This window comes from Stegastes partitus, unplaced genomic scaffold (genome assembly GCF_000690725.1).
Source record: "Stegastes partitus isolate 25-593 unplaced genomic scaffold, Stegastes_partitus-1.0.2 Scaffold337, whole genome shotgun sequence".
Lineage (NCBI taxonomy): Eukaryota > Metazoa > Chordata > Actinopteri > Pomacentridae > Stegastes > Stegastes partitus.
Genome location: NW_007578068.1, coordinates 219,486 through 245,312, shown reverse-complemented (window position 1 = coordinate 245,312; position 25,827 = coordinate 219,486). Strand labels below are relative to the sequence as shown.

General features: G+C 40.9%; 1 protein-coding gene across 3 annotated transcripts; it reads right to left on the bottom strand.

Annotated features, from left to right (window-relative positions):
* Window positions 1-419: 419 nt before the first annotated feature.
* On the bottom strand, window positions 420-24,362 carry ptdss2 (phosphatidylserine synthase 2). 3 transcript variants are annotated; one of them, XM_008283995.1, is made up of 13 exons: window positions 24,151-24,362; window positions 23,267-23,649; window positions 18,998-19,099; window positions 15,005-15,087; window positions 12,384-12,451; window positions 11,623-11,757; window positions 9,792-9,842; window positions 9,170-9,283; window positions 7,819-7,937; window positions 7,500-7,614; window positions 6,946-7,091; window positions 6,151-6,336; window positions 420-3,505 (listed from the first exon to the last, which is right to left on the bottom strand). In XM_008283995.1, exons 2-13 carry the CDS (start codon window positions 23,497-23,499, stop codon window positions 3,352-3,354), a joined length of 1,506 nt encoding a protein of 501 aa, XP_008282217.1. In that variant the 5' UTR covers window positions 23,500-23,649; window positions 24,151-24,362; the 3' UTR covers window positions 420-3,351. The 3 variants fall into 3 exon arrangements, with proteins under 3 accessions (XP_008282217.1, XP_008282216.1, XP_008282218.1); XM_008283994.1 differs by having other exon boundaries at window positions 23,267-23,621; XM_008283996.1 differs by lacking the exon at window positions 24,151-24,362 and adding an exon at window positions 23,709-23,797 and having other exon boundaries at window positions 23,267-23,621.
* Window positions 24,363-25,827: the final 1,465 nt, after the last annotated feature.

Genomic DNA, 25,827 nt, shown 5'->3' with positions numbered 1-25,827 from the left:
CGACTGTACATTTGGCCAAAATAAAGTGTATGGATATGGGAAATGCAAACAAAGAAACAAAGGCCTAAGTCTTTGTGACTTAATTTCAAAGTGTTGTGAGTCAAAGAAGCAGCCGGTGCCATAGTTTTGTAAGACTCCATATATATCTGTAGATGTACTAGTCCAACCTGTTGGCCTTATCAGTGGAGTATCTGTCTGCATCATGACAGAAAATGTACCCCGACCAACTAACCCAGGATGGATAAGACTGTAAATGATGAACCTTTGTCTCTATGGAGCACACGGTCAAAGAATTCTTGCACACTCAGATTGTCACTGTGATATGAAGGGACTATAACAGCATTAGCGCACATACTCTATGTTAGAAACCGCTACCTGCCTCTTTTTCACCTGAAAATCAAGCACACACTTTGCTAAAACCAGGTTTTCGGTTTATTTTATTGAAAACTTTATAAAATTATGTGGTGCAGCAGCATATTTCAGTTTTTCTGATCTTTAACATTTTCACATTTACACAAACCAAGTTGAAGATGGCATTTACAGCAAGTCATCATGATCGAGGATGCATGACTGCAGAGATAACCAAACATCTACCGCCCCCATGTGGCTGCACGTGAAACTAAACTGAACCCTCAAACGCGCTAAAGGAAAAGGTCCTGTTGTTTTGTTTTGTTTTTTTTTTTTTACCAATTCCCATTTGGTTCCATTTACAAGTTGATTTTGGAATTCTCCATCTTGAGATATCAGAGCTGATGTGCAAATACATGCCTTGGGTTGGTTTAAGCTTTCAGTTAATTCAAACAAAAAGCTTGTTGCCCGACCGGAGGCATGCCCACAGGTACACAGTGGATCCCCAGCCTACGTCTACAAAGCTCTCATTTAAGAAAGGAGGAGAAAAAAAAGCAAAGTCCTCAAGTGACTGAATTAGCACAGCACAGGCAACAAGAACAAACTGTGACATATCTGCTAAACATTTTTAGGGTTTCAAATTTGCACAGCAATCACTGTATTAAAAGAAAAAAAAGAGGTTGAAACATGAGAACAGCTGGATTTGCACGAATAACAAACTTCAGTTTAGTGTTTGTGGCTAAATGAAAATCGCAGGTGGCCGATCCCTCTGGTTGGAGCTGCAGATTCTATTGGATTACATTCACAAGAAGTTCACTATAGCGTCATTAAACATCAGCCTAGTTTACAACAGGAAAATTTGAAGCTAGATTCTCAGATGTCGTGTATTTTGCCATCAACTATTTAATACAGAGTCACCGGGGCACGACGAGTAACACAGAAATTTACAACTGAGCCACAGGACAAACACTAAAAGGTTTTTTGGTAACAGTGTGGACATCGACCAATGTCAATGTGAAGCCGGTTTTGCATTTAAATGGGCAGCAAATAATGATTATTTTTATTCTTAGATTAATCTGATAATTATTATAACAACAGTACACATGCCGAGTGTAAGCTTATAATGTGTAATCTTGGAATTTCTTCTTGTGTTCACCCAACGGTCCTAAATACAAAGATTTACAGTTTAGAAACTGAATCATGCTAATTAAATATCTGCTGACTAATCATGGCAGCTTTACATTTAGCAATTTCGTTACACACAGTGACAAAGAAACTAAGACAGTTTTAAATATATAGATAGCATATTGTCATTATTCTGGTGAATTTGGTTTCAGTGATCAGATGTCCAGGTAATCTTTTCCAACATAAAAATCCTACACAGTCATGACTTTCCCTGATGGCTCTGAACCTCAGCTTAAATTAAAAAGATACAAAAAATGAAGCTTGACAGCAGTTTTAGAGGCTCAAGCAGTTCTGGGTGGTGTTTATGGCTTTAGCAGGAATGAGATCTAAGCTTTGGCTGATTGCATGTGCAATATGGCAACCCCGCAGAGCTCGAGAGGTTTCGTCTCCAAACCAAAACCTTCAATTCTGTCCTCTGACCGCGAAGTCGGCCCTCATTTTGTTTCAGCGAGTTCAGTCGACACGCGCTGCGACATTTTAACGAAATTTCAAATGAAGAAAGATTTGGCATAAAAGGAAATATTAAATTCACGTTCTGATGTGACTGAATAACAGCTGTAATTATAAAGCTGTTACAGTGAAGGAACATCCAGATCTCTGCCTTCTTTTTTTTCTTACTGTGAGCCAGCATATCTCCACCAGAGGAAAACTGAGCACAGCTTCCTGTCAGTGTGATTGTCGTGGATGTGTTCCTCAGAGCGCTCAGCGTCTCATTTCACAAAAACTAACTTGAGCATAATCTAGTGTTCACAATCGATTAACCTTAAAGAAATAACAATAGTGATAACAAAACATCTACAAAAACACCCAAACTATATCCCATACATCATGTATAATATCACCAGTTAAATAACTAGAATATGGTACATCTTGACTTTTTTTTTTCCTTTTCATTTTTTTTCATAACAAACTCATCGTTCTTTTCGAGAACAAAGCCTGAGAGAAGAGAAAGGCTTTGGCCAGTTGTCCTCTCTGTGTCTGACTGAGGGAGGATCATAGCGAGGCTTCTAGGAATGAACCCTGAACTGTAAATGAAAAGCCCAAATTGTCTCCCACATGTAAACAATGGATCATGTACCTGGGACTGCACGCATTTAAACTGTCAAAACAGCGTGGGAATCAGAAATGCCTGTCATTTGAACGGAACCGAACAGAAATGTGTCATTATTGTTAAACGAGCTTAATTTTAACAGCCGCTTGGCAATAATGTGGCCATACTCCCAGGTTGATACTAAAGATTGCATAGCAGTGGATGAAAAACCTAATGCAACTCAGTCATTACACCTACAGACACTCGTTACTGCCCCAAACACTTCTCCTACTCTAACCTGCACTGATGTGACTGCACAACACGGAGCAAAGCGTATTTACAGGGGAGAACATGTTCCTGATGCTCGTCTATTGTGTGTTTTTTAAGACAACGTGCAGCTGAGAAAACAGCTGTGATTATTGGTCAACTACATCCCTCCGTCCACCAGTTTCCCTCTTCTTTGCCCAACATTCGAAACAATGCACTAATAACACAAAAAATGTATCATTTCCTGTGTATAATTCCCCAAATGTTCTTAAAAAATAGAATGAGGTAAATCCAATGCACCAAATGAAACTTGCCCCTTCGACCCCTTGCCTCTGTTGAACGACTACTTGGTTCATTTAGGCACAAGAACAGTCTACACGGCACATGTGTGTCCATCTGGTTGCCTCGGTACGTCTCTGTGACACGACTCTCCTTCATGTTTCTCAGTTTGTTTGTTTTTTTTTTCTCCCATCAAACCTTGTCCTTTCCCCTCCACTTGCTGCCAAAGGCGTGATTTCCTCTCAGGACCTCCTCTGTCGCAGCGTCTCAGAGCTGCCGTTCAGTTTGCTCCGCCCGGATGGGGTGCCTGTGCTGCCGTTGCCCAAAGGCCGGTCCCAGTCGGCGGGGACTTCCTGTTTGCGCCGACGCGTTTCTTTGTAGCGGAGTGTGATGTCACTGTGAGAAGATCGAGGGAAAGCAGACAAAGTATTCATAGAAAATCACTCCTGGGATTACTTCCTCTCTGCTGGTTTCTGTTCCACTAACTTTTTTTTTTAACTCCATGTGACTCATAGAAACCTTGAATAACTCTTCCTGTTTCTTCCTGAGCTCAGTGACTGTACTGGATAGTTTTTTCACCTCCTGATTTTAGTACGGTAACTGTCATTATTCATGTAGAAAGAAATATCCATAAAACTGTAAAGGTTTTCATGCCAAATCCTTATGTGAGCTTCATTTTTCTGAAGAAAAAAGTGTTGTTAAATCTGCAGAGTGGGACTTGTGCATACAAACGAATGTCTGCTGTAGTCAAGCCCTCATCAAACAAGTTCACAGAACGCTGATAAGGCCAATCAGCGCCGGGTATATGTCTCTTTACAGTTTACTAGTTGTTGATTTGGTGTCTGCAGTGACATTCCCACGCTGGAGCTGCGGTCGTGATGTGTTTCACGCTACCAGCAATGATTGGCTGAAAAAGGGAGCAGCTGTAGCTAAGACAGAGCAGGCTACAGCAACAAGGAAGAAAAACTGTGATAAAAAAGAAACTCTGCGTTTAGGGGAGGGATTACAATTAAAAAAAGAAATGGTCGACAGCAAGGCATACACCATGCTCAGAGTGGTTGTGTAATATCGGATACGTCGCAACAAAATATTGAATTAACCGAGTGAAAAATACTTGATAGCTATTACATATACTTTGTATTTGGTTCCAAAACAAAAGGCACCAAACACAGATCGTATACCATTAATGTGTCCGAGATCAAGAAGGGAATTCGTCAGACAATAACCAGTGACTCTGGAAAAAAAAAGGAGCACTATCTTGAATGGCCCTGATGAGAATCTCGAGGACACTTAATGGTGGAGCACCCTCAGAACTCACCTGGGTCTGCTGACGCTAAATGCAGTGTATTAGATAAGGAGCAGGACATGACACACCTGGGTCTGCACAACTGGGTAAAATGGTATTTGCAAACCATTCGCAAATACGATTCACCCAGGTCGGAATAACTACAAAATGACATGCTTCAGTGCCTGGTGTCCTTGCTGCACTGTACTGTATGACTTGGAGGGAGGTGCACCATGGGAGTTGGTGGAGGTGATCTGCTTGGCTCTCAGCAGGTGATGTGCAGTTCAGTAGAAGGTGCCGACATGCTGACTGGCACGTGGTGTGTGGGGGGGGTGTATTAACAGTCCCTCTGGGTTTCATTCTCCTGTCTCGCTTTAGCAGTGTCAGCACAAGCTGGATGTCTGCTGCATCGCTAAACTGACTGCAACTGTTGTGAACATGATGGGAGGGGGAATGAAGATGATCAAAAATTCACCACAGCAAGAAACTGTAAACTGCCATGCAGGAGATGGATCCATGAGGAGTGACATCTGTGTTATCTCTAGAGGAACCCAAAGATCCTCTGGTTATAATAATGGATTTCAAACGGTGATGTGCTAGAGAAGAAAAAAAAAAAAATACAACACTGCTGATAGGAGGGAGTGGATGGGGGCAAGGCACCTCTCTCCTATACCTACCTCACTTGACAAGGACATTACTGCATTACTGCTGAGCATGAGCAGGAAGGAGTTGGGAAGGAGGGGAGGAGAAAAGGAGGGGGGGCGGGGGAGGCTGGGAGGGGGAGAAAACAGACAAGAAGCTTAACATGCTGGGACTGGGCTGCACTTAACAGGAACACTACTCAACAGAAGGTGAATCAAACCAAAAGTAACCTAAATCACATCACTGCATGAGGTCATGAGGAAAATCTAAATCAAAAATCCAGGACCAGTTGCTAAAACTCACATTGGACGGGTTCCCTCACATGTGAAGTCATATTTTGGGATTAAACTGTGCTGTTTACAATGTAACAGTCTCCAAAATAACTTTAGCAAACTGCAAAAGTGTGTCGTGCTGCAAAACAGCAGCATGTGAACTGACTGTTATGTTCTTCCTGTGTGTGATTCTAGATTGCCAAAGCCTCGCTGGCAAACTTTAAAGGACATGTTACCCTAAAGGACAAAAAAAATTAAAATAGCAAAAACTATCCATCAGATTTTCCCCTTTCCAATAGTTCACGAACAGTTCATCAGGGACGTGGTGTTCAATTACAAAAACAGCCAAATCTACACTTAGAAGTGTGATATTTCACCAAACTCACTTTGCTCTACATTTAAAAATGTGCCAAAATATTCTATTTGTTCCAGCCAGACCCTGCAAAAAATTTCTGCACGCCTCGGTGCAACCATTAAACCATTAGTGACTCAGCTGGAACCAACAGTCACATGACGTTCAAGGTCTTTTTAGCTGAACTGCAGTAAGATTTTTGTAAAAATATCCATGGATGTGCTGCTAGAGGTGCAGGACTTTATATTGGAGTAAAGAATGAGCCCAAAACAATATTTAAAAAAAAAAAAAAACTCACAAACTGCACAGGGTTCAAGGGGCTATTTGTAATTTTGTCAAAACCTTATGTTTGCACCAAAAAAAAAAGGTATAAATCACGGCTTTAGCTCAAGAAGCAGAGATTTTAACAAGATTTTACACCTCTATGTCCCACATTGTTTACACCCCTTACCTTCTTCCCCCCCGCCCAGTGACCCGTCCCACTTCTTACCGAATGAAAAACCTCCATAGGGTCCAGATGAGTATGAGGAAGATTCCTAAAAACCAGCACTGCATGACGAAGAAGGGGATGGGCAGCATAATGGTTTTGGGGTCGTACTTGACCACTATGAGGAACTCAGTCACTGTGATTGCTGCCACCAGCCACGCCTGTTGGCCGAGCTTCTTGTGGAACTTCCTGTTGGGAAAATCATACAATGCATTATTATGGAAAAGTGATATAACCAGGAGGATGTTTGTGCTGTTCATAGGTATGTTTGCAATGTGGAAAATACCTACATGCACCCTGTATCATAAAAAGTGCCACTATGACCTGAGTCTAGATAAATGGAAGATAATAAATGATTTTTTTTTTATTACTTAGAATCCTATTGCTCGTGTGAGGCAATTAAAAAAAGAAATGCCCAATGCCAACAGACAGAGGTTCGTTTATGGCTGGTGTGTGTAACTTTTTATTGCAATTATTGCGATTATCTACATGGGATGATTGTTATTTGACCAATCAAATTACTTTGTAAAACTGTGGTGCTTATTATCAACTGACTGCTTTAAAATGGGACCTTGGTTTATTGTGGCCCTGCAACAGACTGGTGATCTGTCCATGGTGTAACCTGCCTTCACCCTAAGTCAGCAGTCAGCTGGGGTAGGCTCCAGCCCCCGCCTGTTGTATAAATGGCTCATTCAGATGATTCATAGTGTCCTGCTCATTTTATTCATACAAACGATCAACCTGCGCCCCAAGCCGAACCCTCCACCTCCAGCCAGCCGACTCCCCGTTGCTACTCACGGGTCATCCATGAAGTCATAGATCTCCCTCATGGCCACGCCTCCCACGTTGACAAAGAAGACGAGGCGGAGCAGCACCAGGTAGTGTTCAGGAGGCATCCACAATACGAACTTCAGGTAGAAGGTGTTCAGCTCCGCCAAGAGGAACTAATGAGGGAGGGGGGGGAATAATGCAAATCTTAATTTAGGAGGAGTGAAATTAAAAGACGTTGAAGGAAAGCGGGGAAGGACAGAAAGGTTATAACGATAATAAACTGGGAAAAACATGAGAGTGCCTTGATTGTCAATGATTACTTCCCATCCTATAACTAATGGTTTAAGACCTATACTTAGGACATAGTGAAATTAATTCAGCTATCAGGCAGAGAAGCAAAATTTGAGGGGGAAAAAAAAAAGCATCCTTAGGACAGCATACATATTTCTGCAGTTTTTCTTAAGACAAGCATTAGGAGGGTTTTTATTTTCAGTGCTTTTCATTGCATTGTAATCTCATTCTTTTGCAATAATGATCCAAATTCCTTATTTTCATGTTGGTAAAAACAGGATATTTCTCACCATAAAGATGATGCCTAACACAGCAAGCCAGCGACGAAGGTTTGAAGCAGGCTTCCACTCAAACTTCACCCAGCTGTATGGTGTGAACTGGAAGGCTATACGTTTTATCTTCCCCCTGGGAGGCACAAAGGAGAGATACTATTAGGCATAAACAAACATCTATTTCTAACACAGTTGGTTGATATTCTTAATGGAGATACTAAGTGTGAAGTTGTGAAAGAAATCTATTTGTAAAAAATGTAAATAACTGCTGTAAATGTTGTGGTTTGAATTCTACGTGAGCAGAGGTCTGTGTCCTGCAGATTTTCTAAAGACGTACTTGTATGTAGGAATGTTCCAGAGGCCCTGCCACTGGTACGGCTTCATCGACAACCAAGCCAGGGTCTTCATTCCACAGTAAATCCCCAAACCGTTGCACACCAGCACATCCATGATCCACTAGAGAGAGAGAGAGAGAGAGAGAGAGAGAGAGAACTATTTTATTAAAGTGTAAATGAGGTAACACTCCTACACATCCGTGCTCCTCCTACACAAGCTTGTTAAGATTAGACCTTTTCTTAGGACTGTGTGGGTGAGAACAGATCAGGCTTGACTAACATCTCTTTTACTCCCCTGTTAGTTTAGCTGCAATCTATGAGGCAGGAAAACACATTTTATCATGGAGTTCACTTTATTATGGAGCTCATGTGGAGTCATGTGGAGCTTGGGAAAAAAAACTGCTTTGCTCCACCTGTCAGACAGAATGAAATGATAACACCAGTGTGTGTGTGTGTGTGTGTGTGTGTGTGTTTCCTTATTTCATCAGGCATGTAGAGGATATTTACATTCTACATGTATTAAGCTGTCATCCATATTTACTATAAATGAGCACTTCTTGTGCTGCAACTAGGTAACAGATGCAGCGTGTTTAAGAAGTTTTCACAGTCCACTGTTTATCCTCGCACTAATTATCTGTTTACATTTTATTTTGTTCCTGTATTGCTTTCTAATGGACCTCACTTCCTTGCTATCAGTTTTTGTTGCCTCTTAGTTTACTGCTGATATATCATTCTTATCGCATGAACAAATGGGACCTTAATTGCTATCATAAATCTCAACAGCAAAAATGAAATGGCTTTAATTGCACCATGTTTTGCCCCCTTCTCTGTGCTGCTGAGCGCTCTGGGTTAAAGTGACCTTCCCAGACTCGAGTAATTTCAAGGTGAATTTACCAGTGTTTTTTCATGAAAAGGTTTATTTTGGTTTACTTTTAAGGTATACTACATTTTGTCTAAATATGTTTACTTCTCGTTTTGAGAAACTTTTTCATGGTGGTTTACAATACAGAGAACCTCAATTTGAACAAACACACCTGGAGTCACTTTTAGTATATTGATGTCTGCTCACTGCACTATATTTTTATTTAACACCAGTCTGAGAAAATGTCAAATGTGACTCAGTTTCGAGGAAAATGTCAGCATTATGTCTACAGTCAACATTGTCAGGGCCTTAAGAGCAGGTGTCTTGATGTTCAATACAATTTTCTGTCTCCAGTACGTCTAAATGTTACTCCCTAAAATACAAAATGCCTCATGTAGTTCTGTTATTGGTACTGTTGATTGACTCTGATCATTTCAAAGTATGTTTCGCACAGGAATGTGTAAACTGAGGAGAAGAGCAGAAACACTTACGTGGTCCCACCAACACTCTGAGAAGTTCGGTAACTGGTGCTCCAGGCTGTATTCCAGGAACTCAAACATGACACTGATTATCATACACATCCACCAATCCCGAATCATCAGAGTCTGAAGGAAAACGAAGAGTAAAAGGGAAGGATGAATACAAGGAGAGCGGTGTGGAATCAGGGAAGGTCAGCAAGACAACAAAAAAAGTAACTTTGTTCAATGCTGTATATCGACACAATATATTCAACCTCTTACTGACAGTGTGTCTGTAAATAAACTGCAGATTTTATCCTAATAAAACAATGAAAACTAAGTTGGTGCTTAATGATTGAGGTACTTGTAATCTCAATAAGTCAAATTTATGAACATTTCTTCCTCTTTACTGTAAACGTGTATAATCTGTGATCATGGGCTCAAACATTTCTGTCATCCCTTAATGTCAGCAGGACTTACTGGCACAATTCTCATTTTCATGTCACATGCTCAACTGATTCAATGAGGCAAATTGATTTTGTTTTAATTAAGGAGCTGAACTGCTGATTCTCATCAACAGTACAGTTGAAGCGAGCCAACTGGATCAGCCAAGTTGAACTGGGATCAGTTGTGAGGCAGACTATTCTGAACCTACCTTTATATACCATCCTAGGAAGTGAGCAGGAACAAAGCCATCCATCTTGTCCTGTAGAGAAAAACCAATGTGTTAATGTAACACCATGTTCTCTTCACAAAAATGTTGTTAAGCTTCTATCTATGTCCAACATGCACCTTAATTAAATTGTACGTCACTTTGTCAACTGCTGAATGACAGAGTCAACATAACATCATTTTTCACTGTCTTGAATTCACCTAGTATGCCAAAAATGCAGCACTCTGACAATTATAAATGTGCCAAACTGACTTTCCACTGAAAACAGATGTTTCTCTGTAAAACGGCTGCCACTTTGGTAATTTAATGAAGACATGCAAACTACAGACCACGCACCAGTAATCCAATTGAAAAGTGAAAAATGCTTTCGGTATCTGTTGTCCACAGATTGTTCTCTGTGAAATCATTTTTATCTCTGCAGCCACTTGAAGGCAGCAGGACACACAGACTGATAAATATGCAGCCTCTTATTTGACAAGTGCCACACTAACGGGCAGTGCATGATCCTCTGCTGTTTTTTCCCTAACATTAAATCACCTCCAAGTGACGCCGGGCTGCGACAAGGTAACGCCATTTAATGGAGAGAGACGTACCACAGTGGCTCATCAATCTGGGCATGATTGCCTTTTTTCCAACTTCCTATTTCAGCTCAGTTTTCAGAGTGATGACACATGTGGTGTGACTGGCTGAGTGTGTGTTTATTAACACCACACTCTGCGGTTTATGTTCCAGCTCATTCATCCCTTTTGCATGATGCAATGCTGCACCTACATGAACCAAAATAGCAGGTGCACTTCAAGAAGCCCACTCAGTTAGTGCACCCAAGACCCACCACTTCACACTCGTACTTGGACGGTTAAAATAGGGCCCTCCGTGTTCTAATAAAGCACCGCATCTAGCTCACATTGGTACTGAACAGAAATGAGCACAGTGAGTACTGGGTCACTGAACAGGACAAAGCTTCACAGGGCATCATTAAACATCATTCAAGTAAAATGTATCTAAAACTACAGTTCAGCCCCATGAGGACTGAATTCAGTTCTTCTTGTGTTGCAGTTTAGCACATTTTAGTTCATGTTCTTGTACCAACAAGTCAACATTTGTTTTGTTTAAAGTTTCTTTCTTATTATCTGGTCATAATTTCACATTTTACAAAGCTATTTTCAGGTAGATTGGCAGTAATTTAGTAAAAGAAAAGGATGCTTGACCCACTCTGAGCACATAAAGAAATGAGGCTAATAGTAGCGATGGGGTGTGGGTCATGGCGGCAGCGGCAGACTGCCTCTCCAAGGGAGAAGAAGGCCTGGTTCTACTGACGGGCTGTAATGTGCACCAGACACCAGCCTCTGGAGCCAGTCAGCGCACAGCCACACTAACTGTGTGTGTGTGCATGAGAGAGAAAAAGTAAGAGGAAAAAAACAGGACAGGAAAACTGAGAGAACGAGTAGATGAGGGAAAGAAAATGAGAAAAGGGAAAAGAGAGAGGGTTTACTCAGTTTCACAGTAATGCAGAGGTTCCGTGTTTAGACTTGTTTAGCCTGCCACATTATTTGAGATCTGGGTCATTTCCTTATTAGTATAATTGAGGACGAGGCAGACAGCATTAGAACTGCAAGACTGGGCCAGAAATTTCACTTCTTGGAAGGTGGCCTGTTACTTATAAATTATTACAGTACAGCAGTAATGAGTGAGAATACTCCTGTATATTTAAAACATGTTCAAAATCTGAGACTTTCAAACAACCACATTTGCACAGATGAAGTGTACAGTTGACAGGAAGTTAAATACAATAAATAAAGAAACAATTTCTCACCCAGATGTTGTGGAAGGGGTCCGTAGTGTTGCCTGGGTCATACATGAGGCAGTTTCCTCCATAGTCGCGCTCAGGAAGGGGTACACCCAATTTGGGGTCAATGTACTTCATGAACTGTCGTCCATCATGCACCGTCTAGATAACGAGGTGATGAAGAAGAAAGGGAACCATCAGATCTTAGGAAGTATGACCTCTCTTCCTTCAATTAACTGTGCATTTTTTACCATAAAAGTACAGTTTTTAACATTTTCAATGAGCTACAATTTAACTTTTCAGCCCAGACAGTAGTTAAGTGTCTAAACTTTTTTTTTTTTTTTTTACAAAGTGTTCAAGCCTGATTAAGACAGTGTGGCTCAGTGATAGAAATTTTAATTAAATTGGGAGAGAGACAAGAGGCTTCCAGGGATCACGGCAGAAAGAGCACCAGAGATTGGAACAGAAATCTGATTTTAAAAAATCCCGTATTTTGGCCACTGTTTCAAGATGGTTTGTGGACTGCACAATCCAAGATTTAAACCAAAGGTCAGTTTGAAAGTCTAGGAAACTGTCTTTAGTGAAGGAGTTCTGCTCGTAGTAAGGAAGAGGGAGGGACTGTGTCACTGAAGTGGTTGAGTAAAACACCCAAGAAAAATGAGCTTGCTGTGTGCTTGACATACTTTATGTGATTGCTATATAATGTTCCCCTTGGCAATGTATTTGTATGTGTCTTTAGATGCAATCATGCGTCTCTAACATTCTTGGCATCAATAGCATCAACAAACCTGAAATAAGATGAAGATAAGGAACAGTTCGTAGACAACAGTGACACAAAGCCAGAACCGCCAGTAAGCTACAGAGAGAGGGAGAGAGAGAAACACGTTACACCAGACACAAGCTGAGTCACTTAAACATGTTGGATGACAATTTTGCATTCGTGTCAATTCTCACAGGCTGTTCAGACAAGCCTAACTACACCTATTTGTTCTGCACGTACCCCTCCCTTCAGTTAGAAGCATTTATCATTCAGTAGCCAGTGAAGCCTAATATTTAATCGGTAGGTTATGCAATTTTTGTGTTCGTACCCTGATTTTGACATTTAGTCCTCCCACTAGCGCTCTTATCCAGCCAGCATACAGTACATAAATGGGTAGTGTGGGTTTTGGCGTAAGACATTTAAAAAGAACACAATGACCACACATGAATAGATGAGCTGTTAGGACTGCAGCCATTTGATTTCTTGTCAAAGTATGATTGTTAAGTTATGGTGATTTTTGCCCTGAAGTATGGCTATCTGAATTGCTTCACTGAACATATATTGTAGTTGTTTTTTTTTTAAAATACCAAGGATAAAGAGACATTTAGTTATAACTGAGTACTACAATCATTAAGGTACTGCAGATAACCTCATTTCTATTAAAGTTAAAACTCAGGTGAAAGCACTGATAAAACTTTGATAAAAGCCTTAGGCATTTTAAGCAGAACCCAATAGTTGGAGCCGCCCATAGGAAGCGTATTTTAAGTCAACTGCTACTCTTGTGAGCATTCATATGGAAAAGCTCAGTCTACTGTGACACTCCCAGTTTGTGATCCAGCGGGAGTTACAGGTTGTCAATCTGAAAATCCCTCTGGGCCTTTTTCCCAGGATACAAATCTGTGTAAACTCAGCTCCAACAAGGTGAACAACACCAGAACCTACTTGGCTGGCTCAACAGGCCAGGGAGCGTGACGCAATCACTGCATGCATACACACAAACAACATCCCCTTGTCTTTCAACCCACAAAAGGAGGGGGCAAGAAGGCACAAGTAATGCAACGACGGCAACCCAAATTCTTGCATGGCCACTTCACGCCTTCAACAATCAACAACATTCAATTTGTCTGCAACTGCCGTCCACACCCTGTTATCTTCCTTCCTTCCTGACATCCTTTCCCTCTGGAGTTGGTTGTTATGTGTTGTAAAAGACATAAGATGCATCTTCTGCATGAATGCGCTCTTTCAAATCCCAGATAGACTACCACTTTCAAGCACAGTGTGATTTCAGTAGAAGCTGCCTAGACATCCTAAAGAAATTTTAAAATAACTACACTTTAAATACATTTTGTAGCTGGCCCTCATATCAGAAACAAAGTACAGATCGTACTCTTGAGAAATATAAAAATAATGAAGCACCTTCTGTAATGATTCAAAATTACCAAAGCAATAGGGTACAAACCCAACTGCCACAGCCCTTCGGTTGTAGTCTGGCCCATACAGTTTATCTCTTTGTATCTGCACAAGATGCTTTCTTAATTTTATCCAGGCAACACACCCAGCAAGTTATCATATGACTCTTTATCTCTCCTTTCACATGCAGATGGTCCTAAACCCACCAGCTTTGCTGCGTTGCAACTCAAAAAGTCCTCTCTTTCAATTCTTCTACAACTTGGATGACGTAATTACCAAAGATGCTTTTATATTAAACTTAGAGCTCTCACAGTGAATCATCTTTTATACAGGTACACAAATAACATAAACACTAAGCGTACCTTACCTACAGCTTTAATACGAGCAGATTAGAGCAAAACTGGTGACCAACACCTCTATCAGGTGTCTAACTATACTGTTCAAACAGTCAGACAGAATCAGCAAGTTTCACTGGCCATGAAATATTGCATAACATTTAGTTATTGAAATGTACTGCATATTTACCACACTTCAATAAACCGATGAACAGGATCTTTACTTTGTTAAAGGGAGGTCATCATTTTCAAGTCTAAATTATACATTGAGGCCTACAGCACTGTAAATATTACTGCTTTGAGCCAGAAGAAACGTTTTGATTGTCTGGACCGTTTGTTGGGGTTTTTCTTTGTCTCTAAGGGGTTTTGACCGGACCTAAAACACTCCACTTGCATTCCGTGAGGATTTCTAATGTACTCAGACATCTCCTTTAATTTGACGATCACATTAGGACACTGATTCCCAGCACTCAGAGGCTGTGTATTTCATATTAGAGGCCAACATGAGATTCTCAGATGTTGCTATTGATTGAAGTTGTGATAACAGCTCTCGGGTGCTCTTACCCTCTACACAGGGAAGGAATGGAGAAATAATCAATGCACACTTAAAAAAAAGTCAGTCTCAACACCTGGGCTCCGGCTGATAATGGGATGCTTTATGAACCAAGTGGTCAATTACCGTAATGACAAATATATTGTCAATGACACAAGTCTCTTTTAATGCTGGCAGCAGATGCATTTCAACCTTTTCACTTAGTGGAATATACCTCAAAACCGCAAACTCTCATTACAGTCTGGATATGTTTCAGAATGGAATAAGACAGAACTACAACAGCTGATAATGTAGAAATAGATACATTTCTATATAAATTGCTTTAATTAGGTAATAATGTGATTCTCCTACCTGGATGCGGTCTGGTGAAGGGTCCATCTTTGGCTTGTGTCACTCCAAAACAGAGGAACACCAGGATGCTGGCCACAATCCCCCTACAGAAGCACAATGAGAAACACAGAAAAGTATGTTTTAAGTTTATGTAAGTCTTTTTTCCTGCAGTCTAAAAACACTTCCAAGCCTTAAAAAAACCCATCCATCCCTGTTAAGCCTGGCCTTCCTCAAAGGCCTGTGATGTCAGAGAATTAAACACAGCAGGAAGGGCAAAGTAATGACGTATAATTTGATATAACTCGAATCTGGATGCCTGTTTCAGCAGCTGGTCATGGATTTGTTACTTATTGCAATTTCCTTTGTGCTTCCTGAGAGATCAGGCCTATCTAAGTCAAGCTGTGGTACCTTTGATAATTGTTTTGTGAAGATCTGAAAACCAGGAGACCAGACAAGCATGTTACTCTCAAGTCGAACGTAAACAGGGTTGGCTTGTGGCTTACCACACTGGGCATACAATGAGATTACAGCTTGTGCCTGCCAAGTGCCAAGTGTGTGTGATTAAGTGATTGATTGTATGTGTGTGTGGGTGGGTGGGGAATTAGGAGTATGTCATTCAAATAGTACAACAGTGTGTCAGTGTGAAGGCATTTGTGTGAGCAAGCGAGCCTAAATAAAATGTGGAATGTGACTTGAATATAAAATTGAGTATCAGTGCACGAGTGAGTACGTGAGGAGGACTCATGCTGTGGTGCTCGTGCGTTCCGCTGCCAGGAAGAAGCTCTAGGGTCTTTATCCTGGCGAGCCGGACTGCGCTGACTGCAGCAAATCCTGTTAAGAACCGTCCCACAATCCCTCACAAACACCAACACGCATCATTAATACAGCTTGCTTGTGCTTTCCTTCGCTATCTCAATCAATCTCCTAAATGCACATTTACCATGGCATAAAAGCAAAATAAACTCCAAAAAAGAAGCTTATTGTAATATGACATCATTCATCAGTTCTGATTCAGCCTCGGTGAACTCTCACACAAAGATTGGAGTCTTTAGCAAAACCTCCTTAAAAAAATTACAGAACAGAGAGAATTTGAGAGTTCAAAATAATAGAAGCTCTGTCACACCGTGTAAAGTCATAAAACCCTGCTCTGTAAAATTAGAAGTAACACCAATATGGTTTTCCTCCTCACATCCATTTTGCCACAAACAAAAAAACCCATAATCAGTGGTACAAGTAGCACAAGCTAGAAGCAGTTTTGACTTGTCAGCCTATAATACACCACACTGTGAGAAGGTTGTAGGCAATTTTGATATTTAAATTCCTAACCATCACGCCATACCATCAGAAAGGAGACTTATAAGCTTCAAAGTCATTCTGCAGGATGACAATTCCACCAAATATAACAGCCAGGTTGAGAAAGAACTATCTTAAGTTACAAGAAGAACGAGGAGTCCTGCATGAGATTATGTGTCCTTCACAGAGCTCTGACCTCAAAATCATGGCGTTAGTGTCAGATAGCATGAAGTAAGAGAAGACACAGAGCCAAAATAAATCCAGAGGAAGTGTGACAACTTATCCAAGAAGCTTAGAACAACATACCTGCCGAGCATTTTGAAAGTCTGTGCTCATTTGTTCCTCTGAGGTTTTCTGCCATTTCAAAGTCACACCAAATGTTGATTGGACTTTGTTTATCTTTACCGCACTTTTCATGGCATTAATAGATAGTAGGTGGGTTTGTTGAGTTAGTATATTGGCTAAAGGCGATTGGCTGAGTTCATTGCTGACATGTTTGGGGGATGTTTTTTGGTAAATAACGAACCTGTAAAGCATAATTTAAAGCATGTGCTAATAGGACCTGAAAGTTGGAAGTTGCATGTGTGCAGGAAAGTAAGTTAGCAGCACGTAGCTGCATCCAAAATTTCCTCCATCCATCCATTATCTATACACCGCTTAATCCACACTAGGGTCGCGGGGGGGCTGGAGCCTATCCCAGCTGATTTAGGGCAAAGGCAAGGGACACCCTGGACAGGTCACCAGTCTATCACAGGGCTACACTTAGAGACAGACAACCAAGCACACTCACATTCACACCTCCAGACAATTTAGAATCACCAATTAACCTCAACATGTTTTTGGACCTTGTGGGAGGAAGCCGGAGAACCCAGAGTGAACTCAGGGAGGACATGCAAACTCCACGCAGAAAGATGCGAACCGGTGACCTTTTTGCTGCGAGGCAACGATGCTAATCACTGCACCACTTTGCAGCCCCCAAATTTCAGTATAATAGTCATCCCAATGTTGTGTACCGTGTTCAAATCCTCAGAAAACAAAATAAAGAACCTGTTCATGCAGAGTTATGATGGCGTCTCTCTGCTTCTTCTCATCACTAAAGAGTTGGTCTGGACAATAAAGTGTCAATGAAGCTATGGCTCAGGTGGTAGAGCGGGTTGTCCACTGATAGCAAGGCTGGCGGTTCGATCCCAGCCCCTCTGCAGGCAGGTAGGCAAGCCGGGCACCTTGCAAGGCAGCTCTGTCCATTGGCTTATAAATGTGTGTGTGACTGAATGAATGAGAAACACATTATAAAGTGCTTTGAGTATCACTAAGGAAAAAGGTGCTTTATAAGTGCAGACCATTCAAAGGCTAGTTAGCAGCTATGAGCTAACGAGTTAACTTGAATGTGTCACTTTTGGATAAGTTTGTGCCGAAGTGTTCATGATACTAACCGTTCACAAACTCTGTATTGATTTTATTCTAAAAAGCCAACATGCACATTTTGATTCAGAGTGTACATGCAGAGGTTCTGTTGTCAGGGTGTTTATGAAAAAGAGAGCGAGAGCAGGGTGCAGCTTCACAATGAAATAAGATTTTAACTACTTCAAACAGCAAAAAAATCAATATGTGGTGGTAAATGTTGATATTGTGGTGGGCTGCCCCATATAAATCAATGCATTGTAAGTACTGATGTGCCGCCATCGGATTCTTTTTCAAATCAGACGCCTTCAAGAACATATAAGTAATCTGACAATGGCTAGTTTGACTACTTTAACATATCCTATAGCCCAAGCCTAATAGATAAATGCACATTATTTATTAGTTTGTCTCTGAAATCTTTGAATAGTACGAAACTAAATTCACCCAGAAGATAAACATGTATGGCGACTCTTTTGCCGGTATTGAGTGCTGCTTTTTTTCCAACACTGCTATGTGGAAGCACAGAGTGTTCAGTACAGTTGCCACTAAGTTTCCAGCACCGACTTCACTGTGCCACTTTCTGGAATTGGCACGAACAGAGGAAACTGACTCACACGTCAGTCATGTCGCATGTATTTAAGTCTCTATGGCTCATCAAATGTAATATACTGGGACACATACTTTTACAATGTTGAAAGGACACGTTGTAAAACCTAGTCGCCAAAACATAATCTAATTAAATGGTGACCTTGAATTCATGCTCTTTTTTATCCTGGTCATCAAGGTTTTATTATTCTGTTAAAAGCTAGGTCTTGCTACACATGGTCTTGAAAGAGGGCCAGCTGTGCTCAAGGTGAATGCTACTGAAAAAGAAAGTGATTCAGTTGGAAACAAATTCTGCACCTCAATCATGTTGCTATGTTTGTATGGCTTCATGCTATATGATGTTAACATTGAGATTAAAAATGCCAGTTGCACTACATGACCTTTTCACTGAGCTTTGAATGGCAACGTGACATGACCCACCGGAGGTTGACAAATACAACTGCTTCTGCAATTCCCGTCATTTTACACCAAAAACAAAAAAAGCCCCCCAAAAATGCTCCTAGACTAACAGAACACTACTGAGGACAAAGTCACCTTGACTAGTGATGCTGATTACTAATTAAACAAGTTTCCCTTAAAGATAAACTGCTGCCAAAAACATGACACAACACATCAGTCCAGAAGGCTCTGGTGGTATAATTGGTCTGCTTCCTGGGGTCCTGCAGAGTTTTGGCTTTGTGGACGCTGAGGAAGTGACGAATGCAGCCTACTGACCTCTTGGTGTTGTAAGCCGTGTCTTGAGGAGTCTCTTCCAACAACGTGACGTAGACCAGAGCACAGGTCAGAATGAACAGCACTGTCACAGTATGGGCTCGCCTGCGAAGAAAGAGGGAGAGAGAGAACAAAGAGACGGATATTAATACTGTTTGTAATAAAAGCCACCAGAGGAGAGAATTTAAAGAAATCTGCTGATATGATCTGACTTACCACAACAGAAATTTTAGCATTATTAATACTTGCAATTTGAGCTTAGACCACACTTGTAATTACTAAACAAAGTGTCTTAACAAAGCTTAACATTCTTGGCTTGTGACTTAAAAAATGTTAATTATCAAAAGCAAACAGGGGGAACTGAAAGCAGCAATAATGAGATAAAACAGATGAGTTGAAACACATTTCTGTTGAGAAACTAGGTTACTGCAGCCGAAAATAGTTGCAAAAAGGGTGGGTAACCAACTTTAGTCAAACTTTGCTTTAACTTAATGGAAAGGAATGAAGTCAAAAATAACTTCTGCATCCCTTTTCTGGTGACTTGCCTGAATATGGACCCTGAAAATCTCCCTATCTGGCCTGTTAAAATAATAACATTTGCATGCCTGTGCAGAACAAAATGAACTTGAGTCTGAAGGCCATGATATTGGCCAAAGGCTCCTATCTCTCATATCACGCCAAGGCAGCGAACAAACCTTGGCCTATGTGGTGTGACACTACTGTAGTCCAGAAATACATCCATGCAATCTGTGGGATTTATCTCAGCTTAGTGGGCAAAGTGTCATTTATCCATTACTGATAATGTCTGAGTAAAGAAAACGTACAGCACGTAACGGATCACCCCATGCTTCTCAACTAGACTAGACTAGCTCCTTGAAAAGCTGACAAGCACATAATTGGAACATCATTTGTAGGCGCAAAGAGGGGGTGGTCTACGTTTTCATGTCATTCCTGGGAAGCTCAGATGGGTCAGCCAGCAGGATGGAATCAGTCAATATTCATTACTCAGAGGAATGTCACATCCATTCCAAGGACTGAGAGTGGAGCTAACCCAGGCATTTTATAAAAGCTTGACCTATTGCAGACCCTTTATTTGTTTCTTCAGGGTACTCCAGCTGTCCAAAAACACCCCACTGCGCTTGGTTAAAACAGAGACCGTAGTAACAGCATTGTGAGCAAATAAACTGCAAGTCAATTGGAAAGCTCAGTGTGAGGCAAATAAACAGCAGGCAGCAACAGTGTTTACTAACCTTATGAACGGACAATGTGCTCCACTGACTGATGAACGCAGGTTAATACAGTTAAGTAAATACATGTGAAATTCAGCAACAATTAGCTTTCCAGTTAATGGACTTTGGTAACTTGTTCAACTGTAGAGCACATGGTCAGTCAGTATAGCTGCTGAATGCAATTAAGCATGTAGAGGCTTAAGGTCAGAGCTGTGTCCATGTTGTAGTTTGTGACACAATCAACCGATATTCTGACATGAAAAGTTAGGACCAACAGTGCGTTGGGAATGTTAAAATTGCCGACATTTACAAAAATACACATACATACATGTGTTAAGGTAAAATCATCTGACAATATGAGTTATGCTAACTTATTTTCTGAGCCAGAAACACAACAACATTTAGAGGCCTCGTCACAACAACTGACCAATAACAGTAAATACCATTTAATAACAGGTAAGTCTCATATTTAACCTGCTGATGTCACCTTGTATGTTGCTTGGCAGTCCCAGTGTCCAAAAATTAATCAATACAGCTTTTCTTCAACAAACATGACGACTGTGGTTATCTCTTATTAGCTCTTTAAACTGCAAAACTGCATGTGGACATGACTTCATGTTCCCAAGTATGGGTGCAGTTGCCTGGTGCAGTCATAGAGTTGTTTCAGAACGAATACTAATGTTTACTGTCTTTCAGGAAACTGTCACCTGCTGCAACAGCATGACTCTTACATGTGCTTCTTTTGGTTTTGCAACAACATTAGAGGTAGGTGGCCCAGAAATAGAAGCTACACAAGCCTGTAGAGACCGGAACCACGTTCTGATACGGGAAATTGTAATACAAAACAATACGACCTATTTGACTATTTAGGGCTCTTGATATTACGAAACAGCAGGGGTTTGAACAGCTTTTTTTTTTTTTTTTTAGACATCACTGCTGTCATCCATCAAATCACAGAAGCCCCACTGTCAGCCCTTGGGCTCAGAGTCTGACGCATAAAGACAGCACGCCAGGTGTCATTTGCATTTCCTCCCTGTTTCACCCCCTTATCCAACCTGTTTGGCAGGAGACACAGGGGAGTGCCTGGCTTCTCTCTTGCTTGACAACCACACAACACCACCGGGAATAAAAAGATGCAGAGGAAATACCAGTCACCAGTGTGCAAATGTAACGTTGCAATAGCCTTCACAAATAAATGTTGGGACTTTATTAAGCACCAACAAAAAAAAATATTATGATAACATGACTCAAATATCAAGTCAAGTCATTTTCCACTGTCCGTAGTTAGACTGCACAAACTGTGTCAAGTTTCGTTGAACTGAAAGGCTTGCTACACCAAAGCTATTTAAGGAAAAACCGAAAGTGGTATGCCAGCAGAAAATGCTTTTTCATCAGTCTGAGTTCTATATAAGGTTTATCCAAGCTGTTCCTCTTTCTCACAGAAAAAACATAACATTTCTTCAATCAGTGCCACTAAGGTAGGCTGGATGCCATGCGGTTATCTTTCCTAACAACCACAGGAAGCTGTCATCATCCACAAACAGTTTTCAGTTCTAACTCTCTAACACTTGGGAGACTCCCACACACAGCCAATGTGCTCTTGTACTGACTCCACAGTCATAAATCCACTCCGAGCAACCACCTCTTTCGCTGCCACTTCTTGTATTTCCATGCCAGTGTGTGGTTTGGATAACACCAAATATCTCAGCTATTATCAAGGGTCAGCTCTTAAAAATGTTGGTGGTGGTGGTTTGCATGAAAACAATATTTTGACAGGGAAGACTCAAATGCTACATATATTCAATGGTGACTGTTTTGCCCTCTTTTTTATGCATGCAGTGTTCATCTACAGGGACCCAGGATGTCAGTTTATTGGGTGAACCTGGTTAAAACTAGACCAGCCTAATACAACAACCTTGCAATAAATTCTACCTCTGGATAGGTCTGTATTTATTGAAACCATTTTAAACAGGTTTTAATTAAACTTTTAATTCTGGAGAATGCATTATGTAGTGCTAATGAATTATTCTGTGTATACCAAGAAAGGCTTCTAGTATTTAGTTGGCCTAATTAATATAAATGTAATAGCCATGTGTTAGAACCCCCGACACCCCTCTTTAATAACTTGAGTAGACATAAGCATGTTAGCATCTTCACTGCCATTAAAGTCTCACTATTGAAACCTAGATGCCAAGGCTGTAAAACAGTAATGAGAAATTCTCATTAAGGCCCTCTCTTGGCGGACCAGTCTCCTCTGCTGCCAAAGATATTGGATAGCTGAGCTGTTTCTTATTGACCCTTGCGTTACACACAAAGCAGAGATGAAACACATATACACTTACTCAGGTTTAAATATTCCAGGCGCGACAGATTGAAGAGCCACGGTGACAGTAAATTAAAGACAGCGACAGAGGAGAATGTCACTCTTCCGGACTAGCCACACAGACTGACATCCATGACAACATAACACATACATCCTGCATGTATGTGTGTGTGTGTGTGTGTCTGTGTGTGTGTGCGTGTGCGTGCGTCAGTGGGAGCACACTGACACAAATGCAGTCCTTCAGTTTACTGCATGGACGCAATATCTGTCTTGACTTTAAGTCTGTCATGGATCTCTTTCTGCTGAAGGTGCAGAGCTGGATATTAGCTGGCGTCTCTCAACAACAAGCTCTGAGCTTGGATATGCAATGTAAGCATCCATGAGAGCACAGCAAACATTAGCACAACACCTTAAAAAGTAACACCCTGTGAACAAAGTCTAGTTGATTGCTTGCTGTCCTTTTGCATTTTTACAATCTCACCAAAACAGCTCAACCTGAGACTGATCATACAACTTACTGTACATTTAGAAATTTGAAGCAAGGTCACAGTATTTGTTGTATCCAATGGAGGTCACTTGGGGCCTGTCTTTCAGTTCACCTTGAGAGATATCATGCGCCTTATTGCCAACTACACATGCATCTTTCTACAGGCTCTGTTAACTATAAGCATTGTCCTTGTATATTCACTTACATTGTTGATATTGCCAGAAACCACTCACCAGAAAAAGGTGTTGGTCCCGTCGTCATAGACTTCGCACTCCGTGTTTCTCCGGTGCAGACTCTCCCTGGAGGTCTGCTTCATCACCTTGGCTTTAGTGGTTGTGCTCGGATCCGGACACCCGGGATCCACTGAGCCGTTGTTGACCTGCTCGGAGGCGGTTCCGGCTGTGGCGCACTTGCCGGTTGCGTTAATCACGGCCACGCCGCTTTTCTTCGACTCAGGCTTGGTCATGGCTTCACCGACCAGCCGCCCCCGGTGCTTTAAAATGATCCTATGCGGTTTGCTTTTATCCCTGAGCTCCGCTCCCGTCTACTGTCATCCGCGTCAGCCCCACCCAAGTGACTGTCAGCATCCTGGGGTGGTCGGAGGAAATGTACGTTACTAGGAGGGAGAGAATAACCTGAAAAGCACGTCATGCGGTGGTTGTTTTAGCTGTTGACCTGCAGTGATCAGCCGGACAGACGGTCAGCACAGACAGGCAGGAGATGAGTGTAGCTCTGCTCTGACACCGCCTGCTCATGTCAAAGCAGGTCTACATAACAGGCGGGACAACACTGTCATGTGTCAGCAATGGCGACCACTTTCTGACACTGTGGGGATCTATAGCTGATGGATATTAGGTGATAAACAAATCACAGCATCTGCACTGCGATAGGAGCGAAGCCTCGATGTCAGTCAGCTCGGTGAACTGCTATTAGTAGCAGACTATTTGATTATTTGACCTTGCCAACAAGGCTAAGTTACCTGACATGCATGTTATAAAATAACCTACCGAGCTAAATAAAAACATCACCATTAAGGACAGAGTGTTTTACCATTTAAGCGGAGAAACTGTGTGTACATTAGCTAGCTATTTGTTCAAATTAAGCTAACGTTACTTACCAGGTGAATTTATAGGATTACTGACTGCAGTCCGGATGAGTTCGGGAAATGCTAACGCTACATTAGCACAGACGTTTGAAATCCGCCTTACGAGAGAAAAGGATAATATTTTCGACACGTATCCCGGAGAATGCCAGTGTTATACGTACAAACAGACAAACCGCTCCATACCGTCGACCTACTGTCTACACACATCACATGGACATGTCGTTAGCTTGAGCTACTAAGCCGCTTCCGGTGTGTGCCTTTCCAAAATAAAATACCTTCAAATGCCACACATTGATATTGTTGTACTTTGAAATCAACATTTGAAACTCGGTAGTCTTACTCCTGATACGCTTCGTATTTTTGGTAAATTTGCAGTCTGATCTGTCTGGCGGGTTTAAGTGAGGATCATCCATTTATACACGCTAGTGATGAGTAAACGCTAAAGTCCTGAAATCCTGCAGTTACGACAGTTTCATACAAGTAACTCCACAACTGTGCGATGTTTTATACGCGAAAGTGTAAAAACACGCTCTTGGAACCAAGTTATGACATGTTTTGGGCATGGAGCTATTGGGGTAATTTGTATGTCGTCACATCCGTCGAGTCTACGCCCTCCATCGCCATCCTTAACCATGGCAACCACAGAGGTGAGGGAAATAAAAACAAGAGTGGAGGCAAAATGCAGCAGAAACGACAATACAAATATAAGAGTGAACATTTCACAGAAATAAGAAAATTAAAAATATTACAGGTACAATATACCAAACATTAGCACAGTAGGGAAAAAAATATAGGGTCAAAATGAAGACAAGTGAGGAAAAAAAATAGAATTAAAGTTTAACTAAAATGAATGAAATAAAATAAAAACACTGGAGACAAACTTTCACAAAAGTTTGAGAAAAAAAAGAAATATTAGACTAAATTTAACAGAAATTAGCAAATTAAAATTTAAGAAAATCTGCAGACTAAAATGAACAGAAATAAGAAAAAGAATATACTACAAGTCGACATCTGTCAGAAAGAAAGAAAAATGCTACAACCAAAATTCAACAGAAAATGGCAAAATAATAACATAATAATAATAACAATAATAATAATATTTACTATATACTAAAAATAATATATTATTGTTATTTTTAATATTAATAATAATTATAGTAATAATAATAATAACATGAGTTTAAAATTTAACAGAAATGAGCAAAAGAAAAAGTAAAATAATACAGACAACATTTGACAGTTGTTGAGGAGATGTTCTGATCAATTAAAGAGGTAAAAATAATAAAGTAAGTACCATTCGTGAGAGGCATAAACACCAGACAATTAAATGTTGTTCTTATTACAGCCTTCTTAGTGACATATAAGTACATAATTAGCCATTGACACTGTTATTACTGCATTAGATAATACAACAACAACAAAAGAACATTTTCTTCTTTCTTGAAAGTTAGTGTTTAGAGCATCAAATGTCTATAATTAGATAATGTATTTGCTTTGGAAATATAGGAATGAGACATTTAATGCAAGATGCTGATGATCTCATCTGTGCCACTCAGTGGCATAAACTCACCCAGCAGTCCTCAACAGCTTGATGTGCCCACAGATGGAACGGCTGAGCAATCTGGAAACCTGTGAAAGTATGCAGGAACTCTCTGTTCTTCTTACTGAAGCTTTTAAGAGCTTTCTGCT

Coding starts and splice junctions, on each gene's coding strand:
- ptdss2 (XM_008283995.1), bottom strand. CDS start 23,499: ATGACCAAGCCTGAGTCGAAGAAAAGCGGCGTGGCCGTGATTAACGCA. Junction 19,100..23,266: donor GGGACCAACACCTTTTTCTG/GTGAGTGGTTTC, acceptor CTTTCTTCGCAG/GCGAGCCCATACTGTGACAG. Junction 3,506..6,150: donor CTATGGAGGTTTTTCATTCG/GTAAGAAGTGGG, acceptor ATCTTCTCACAG/TGACATCACACTCCGCTACA.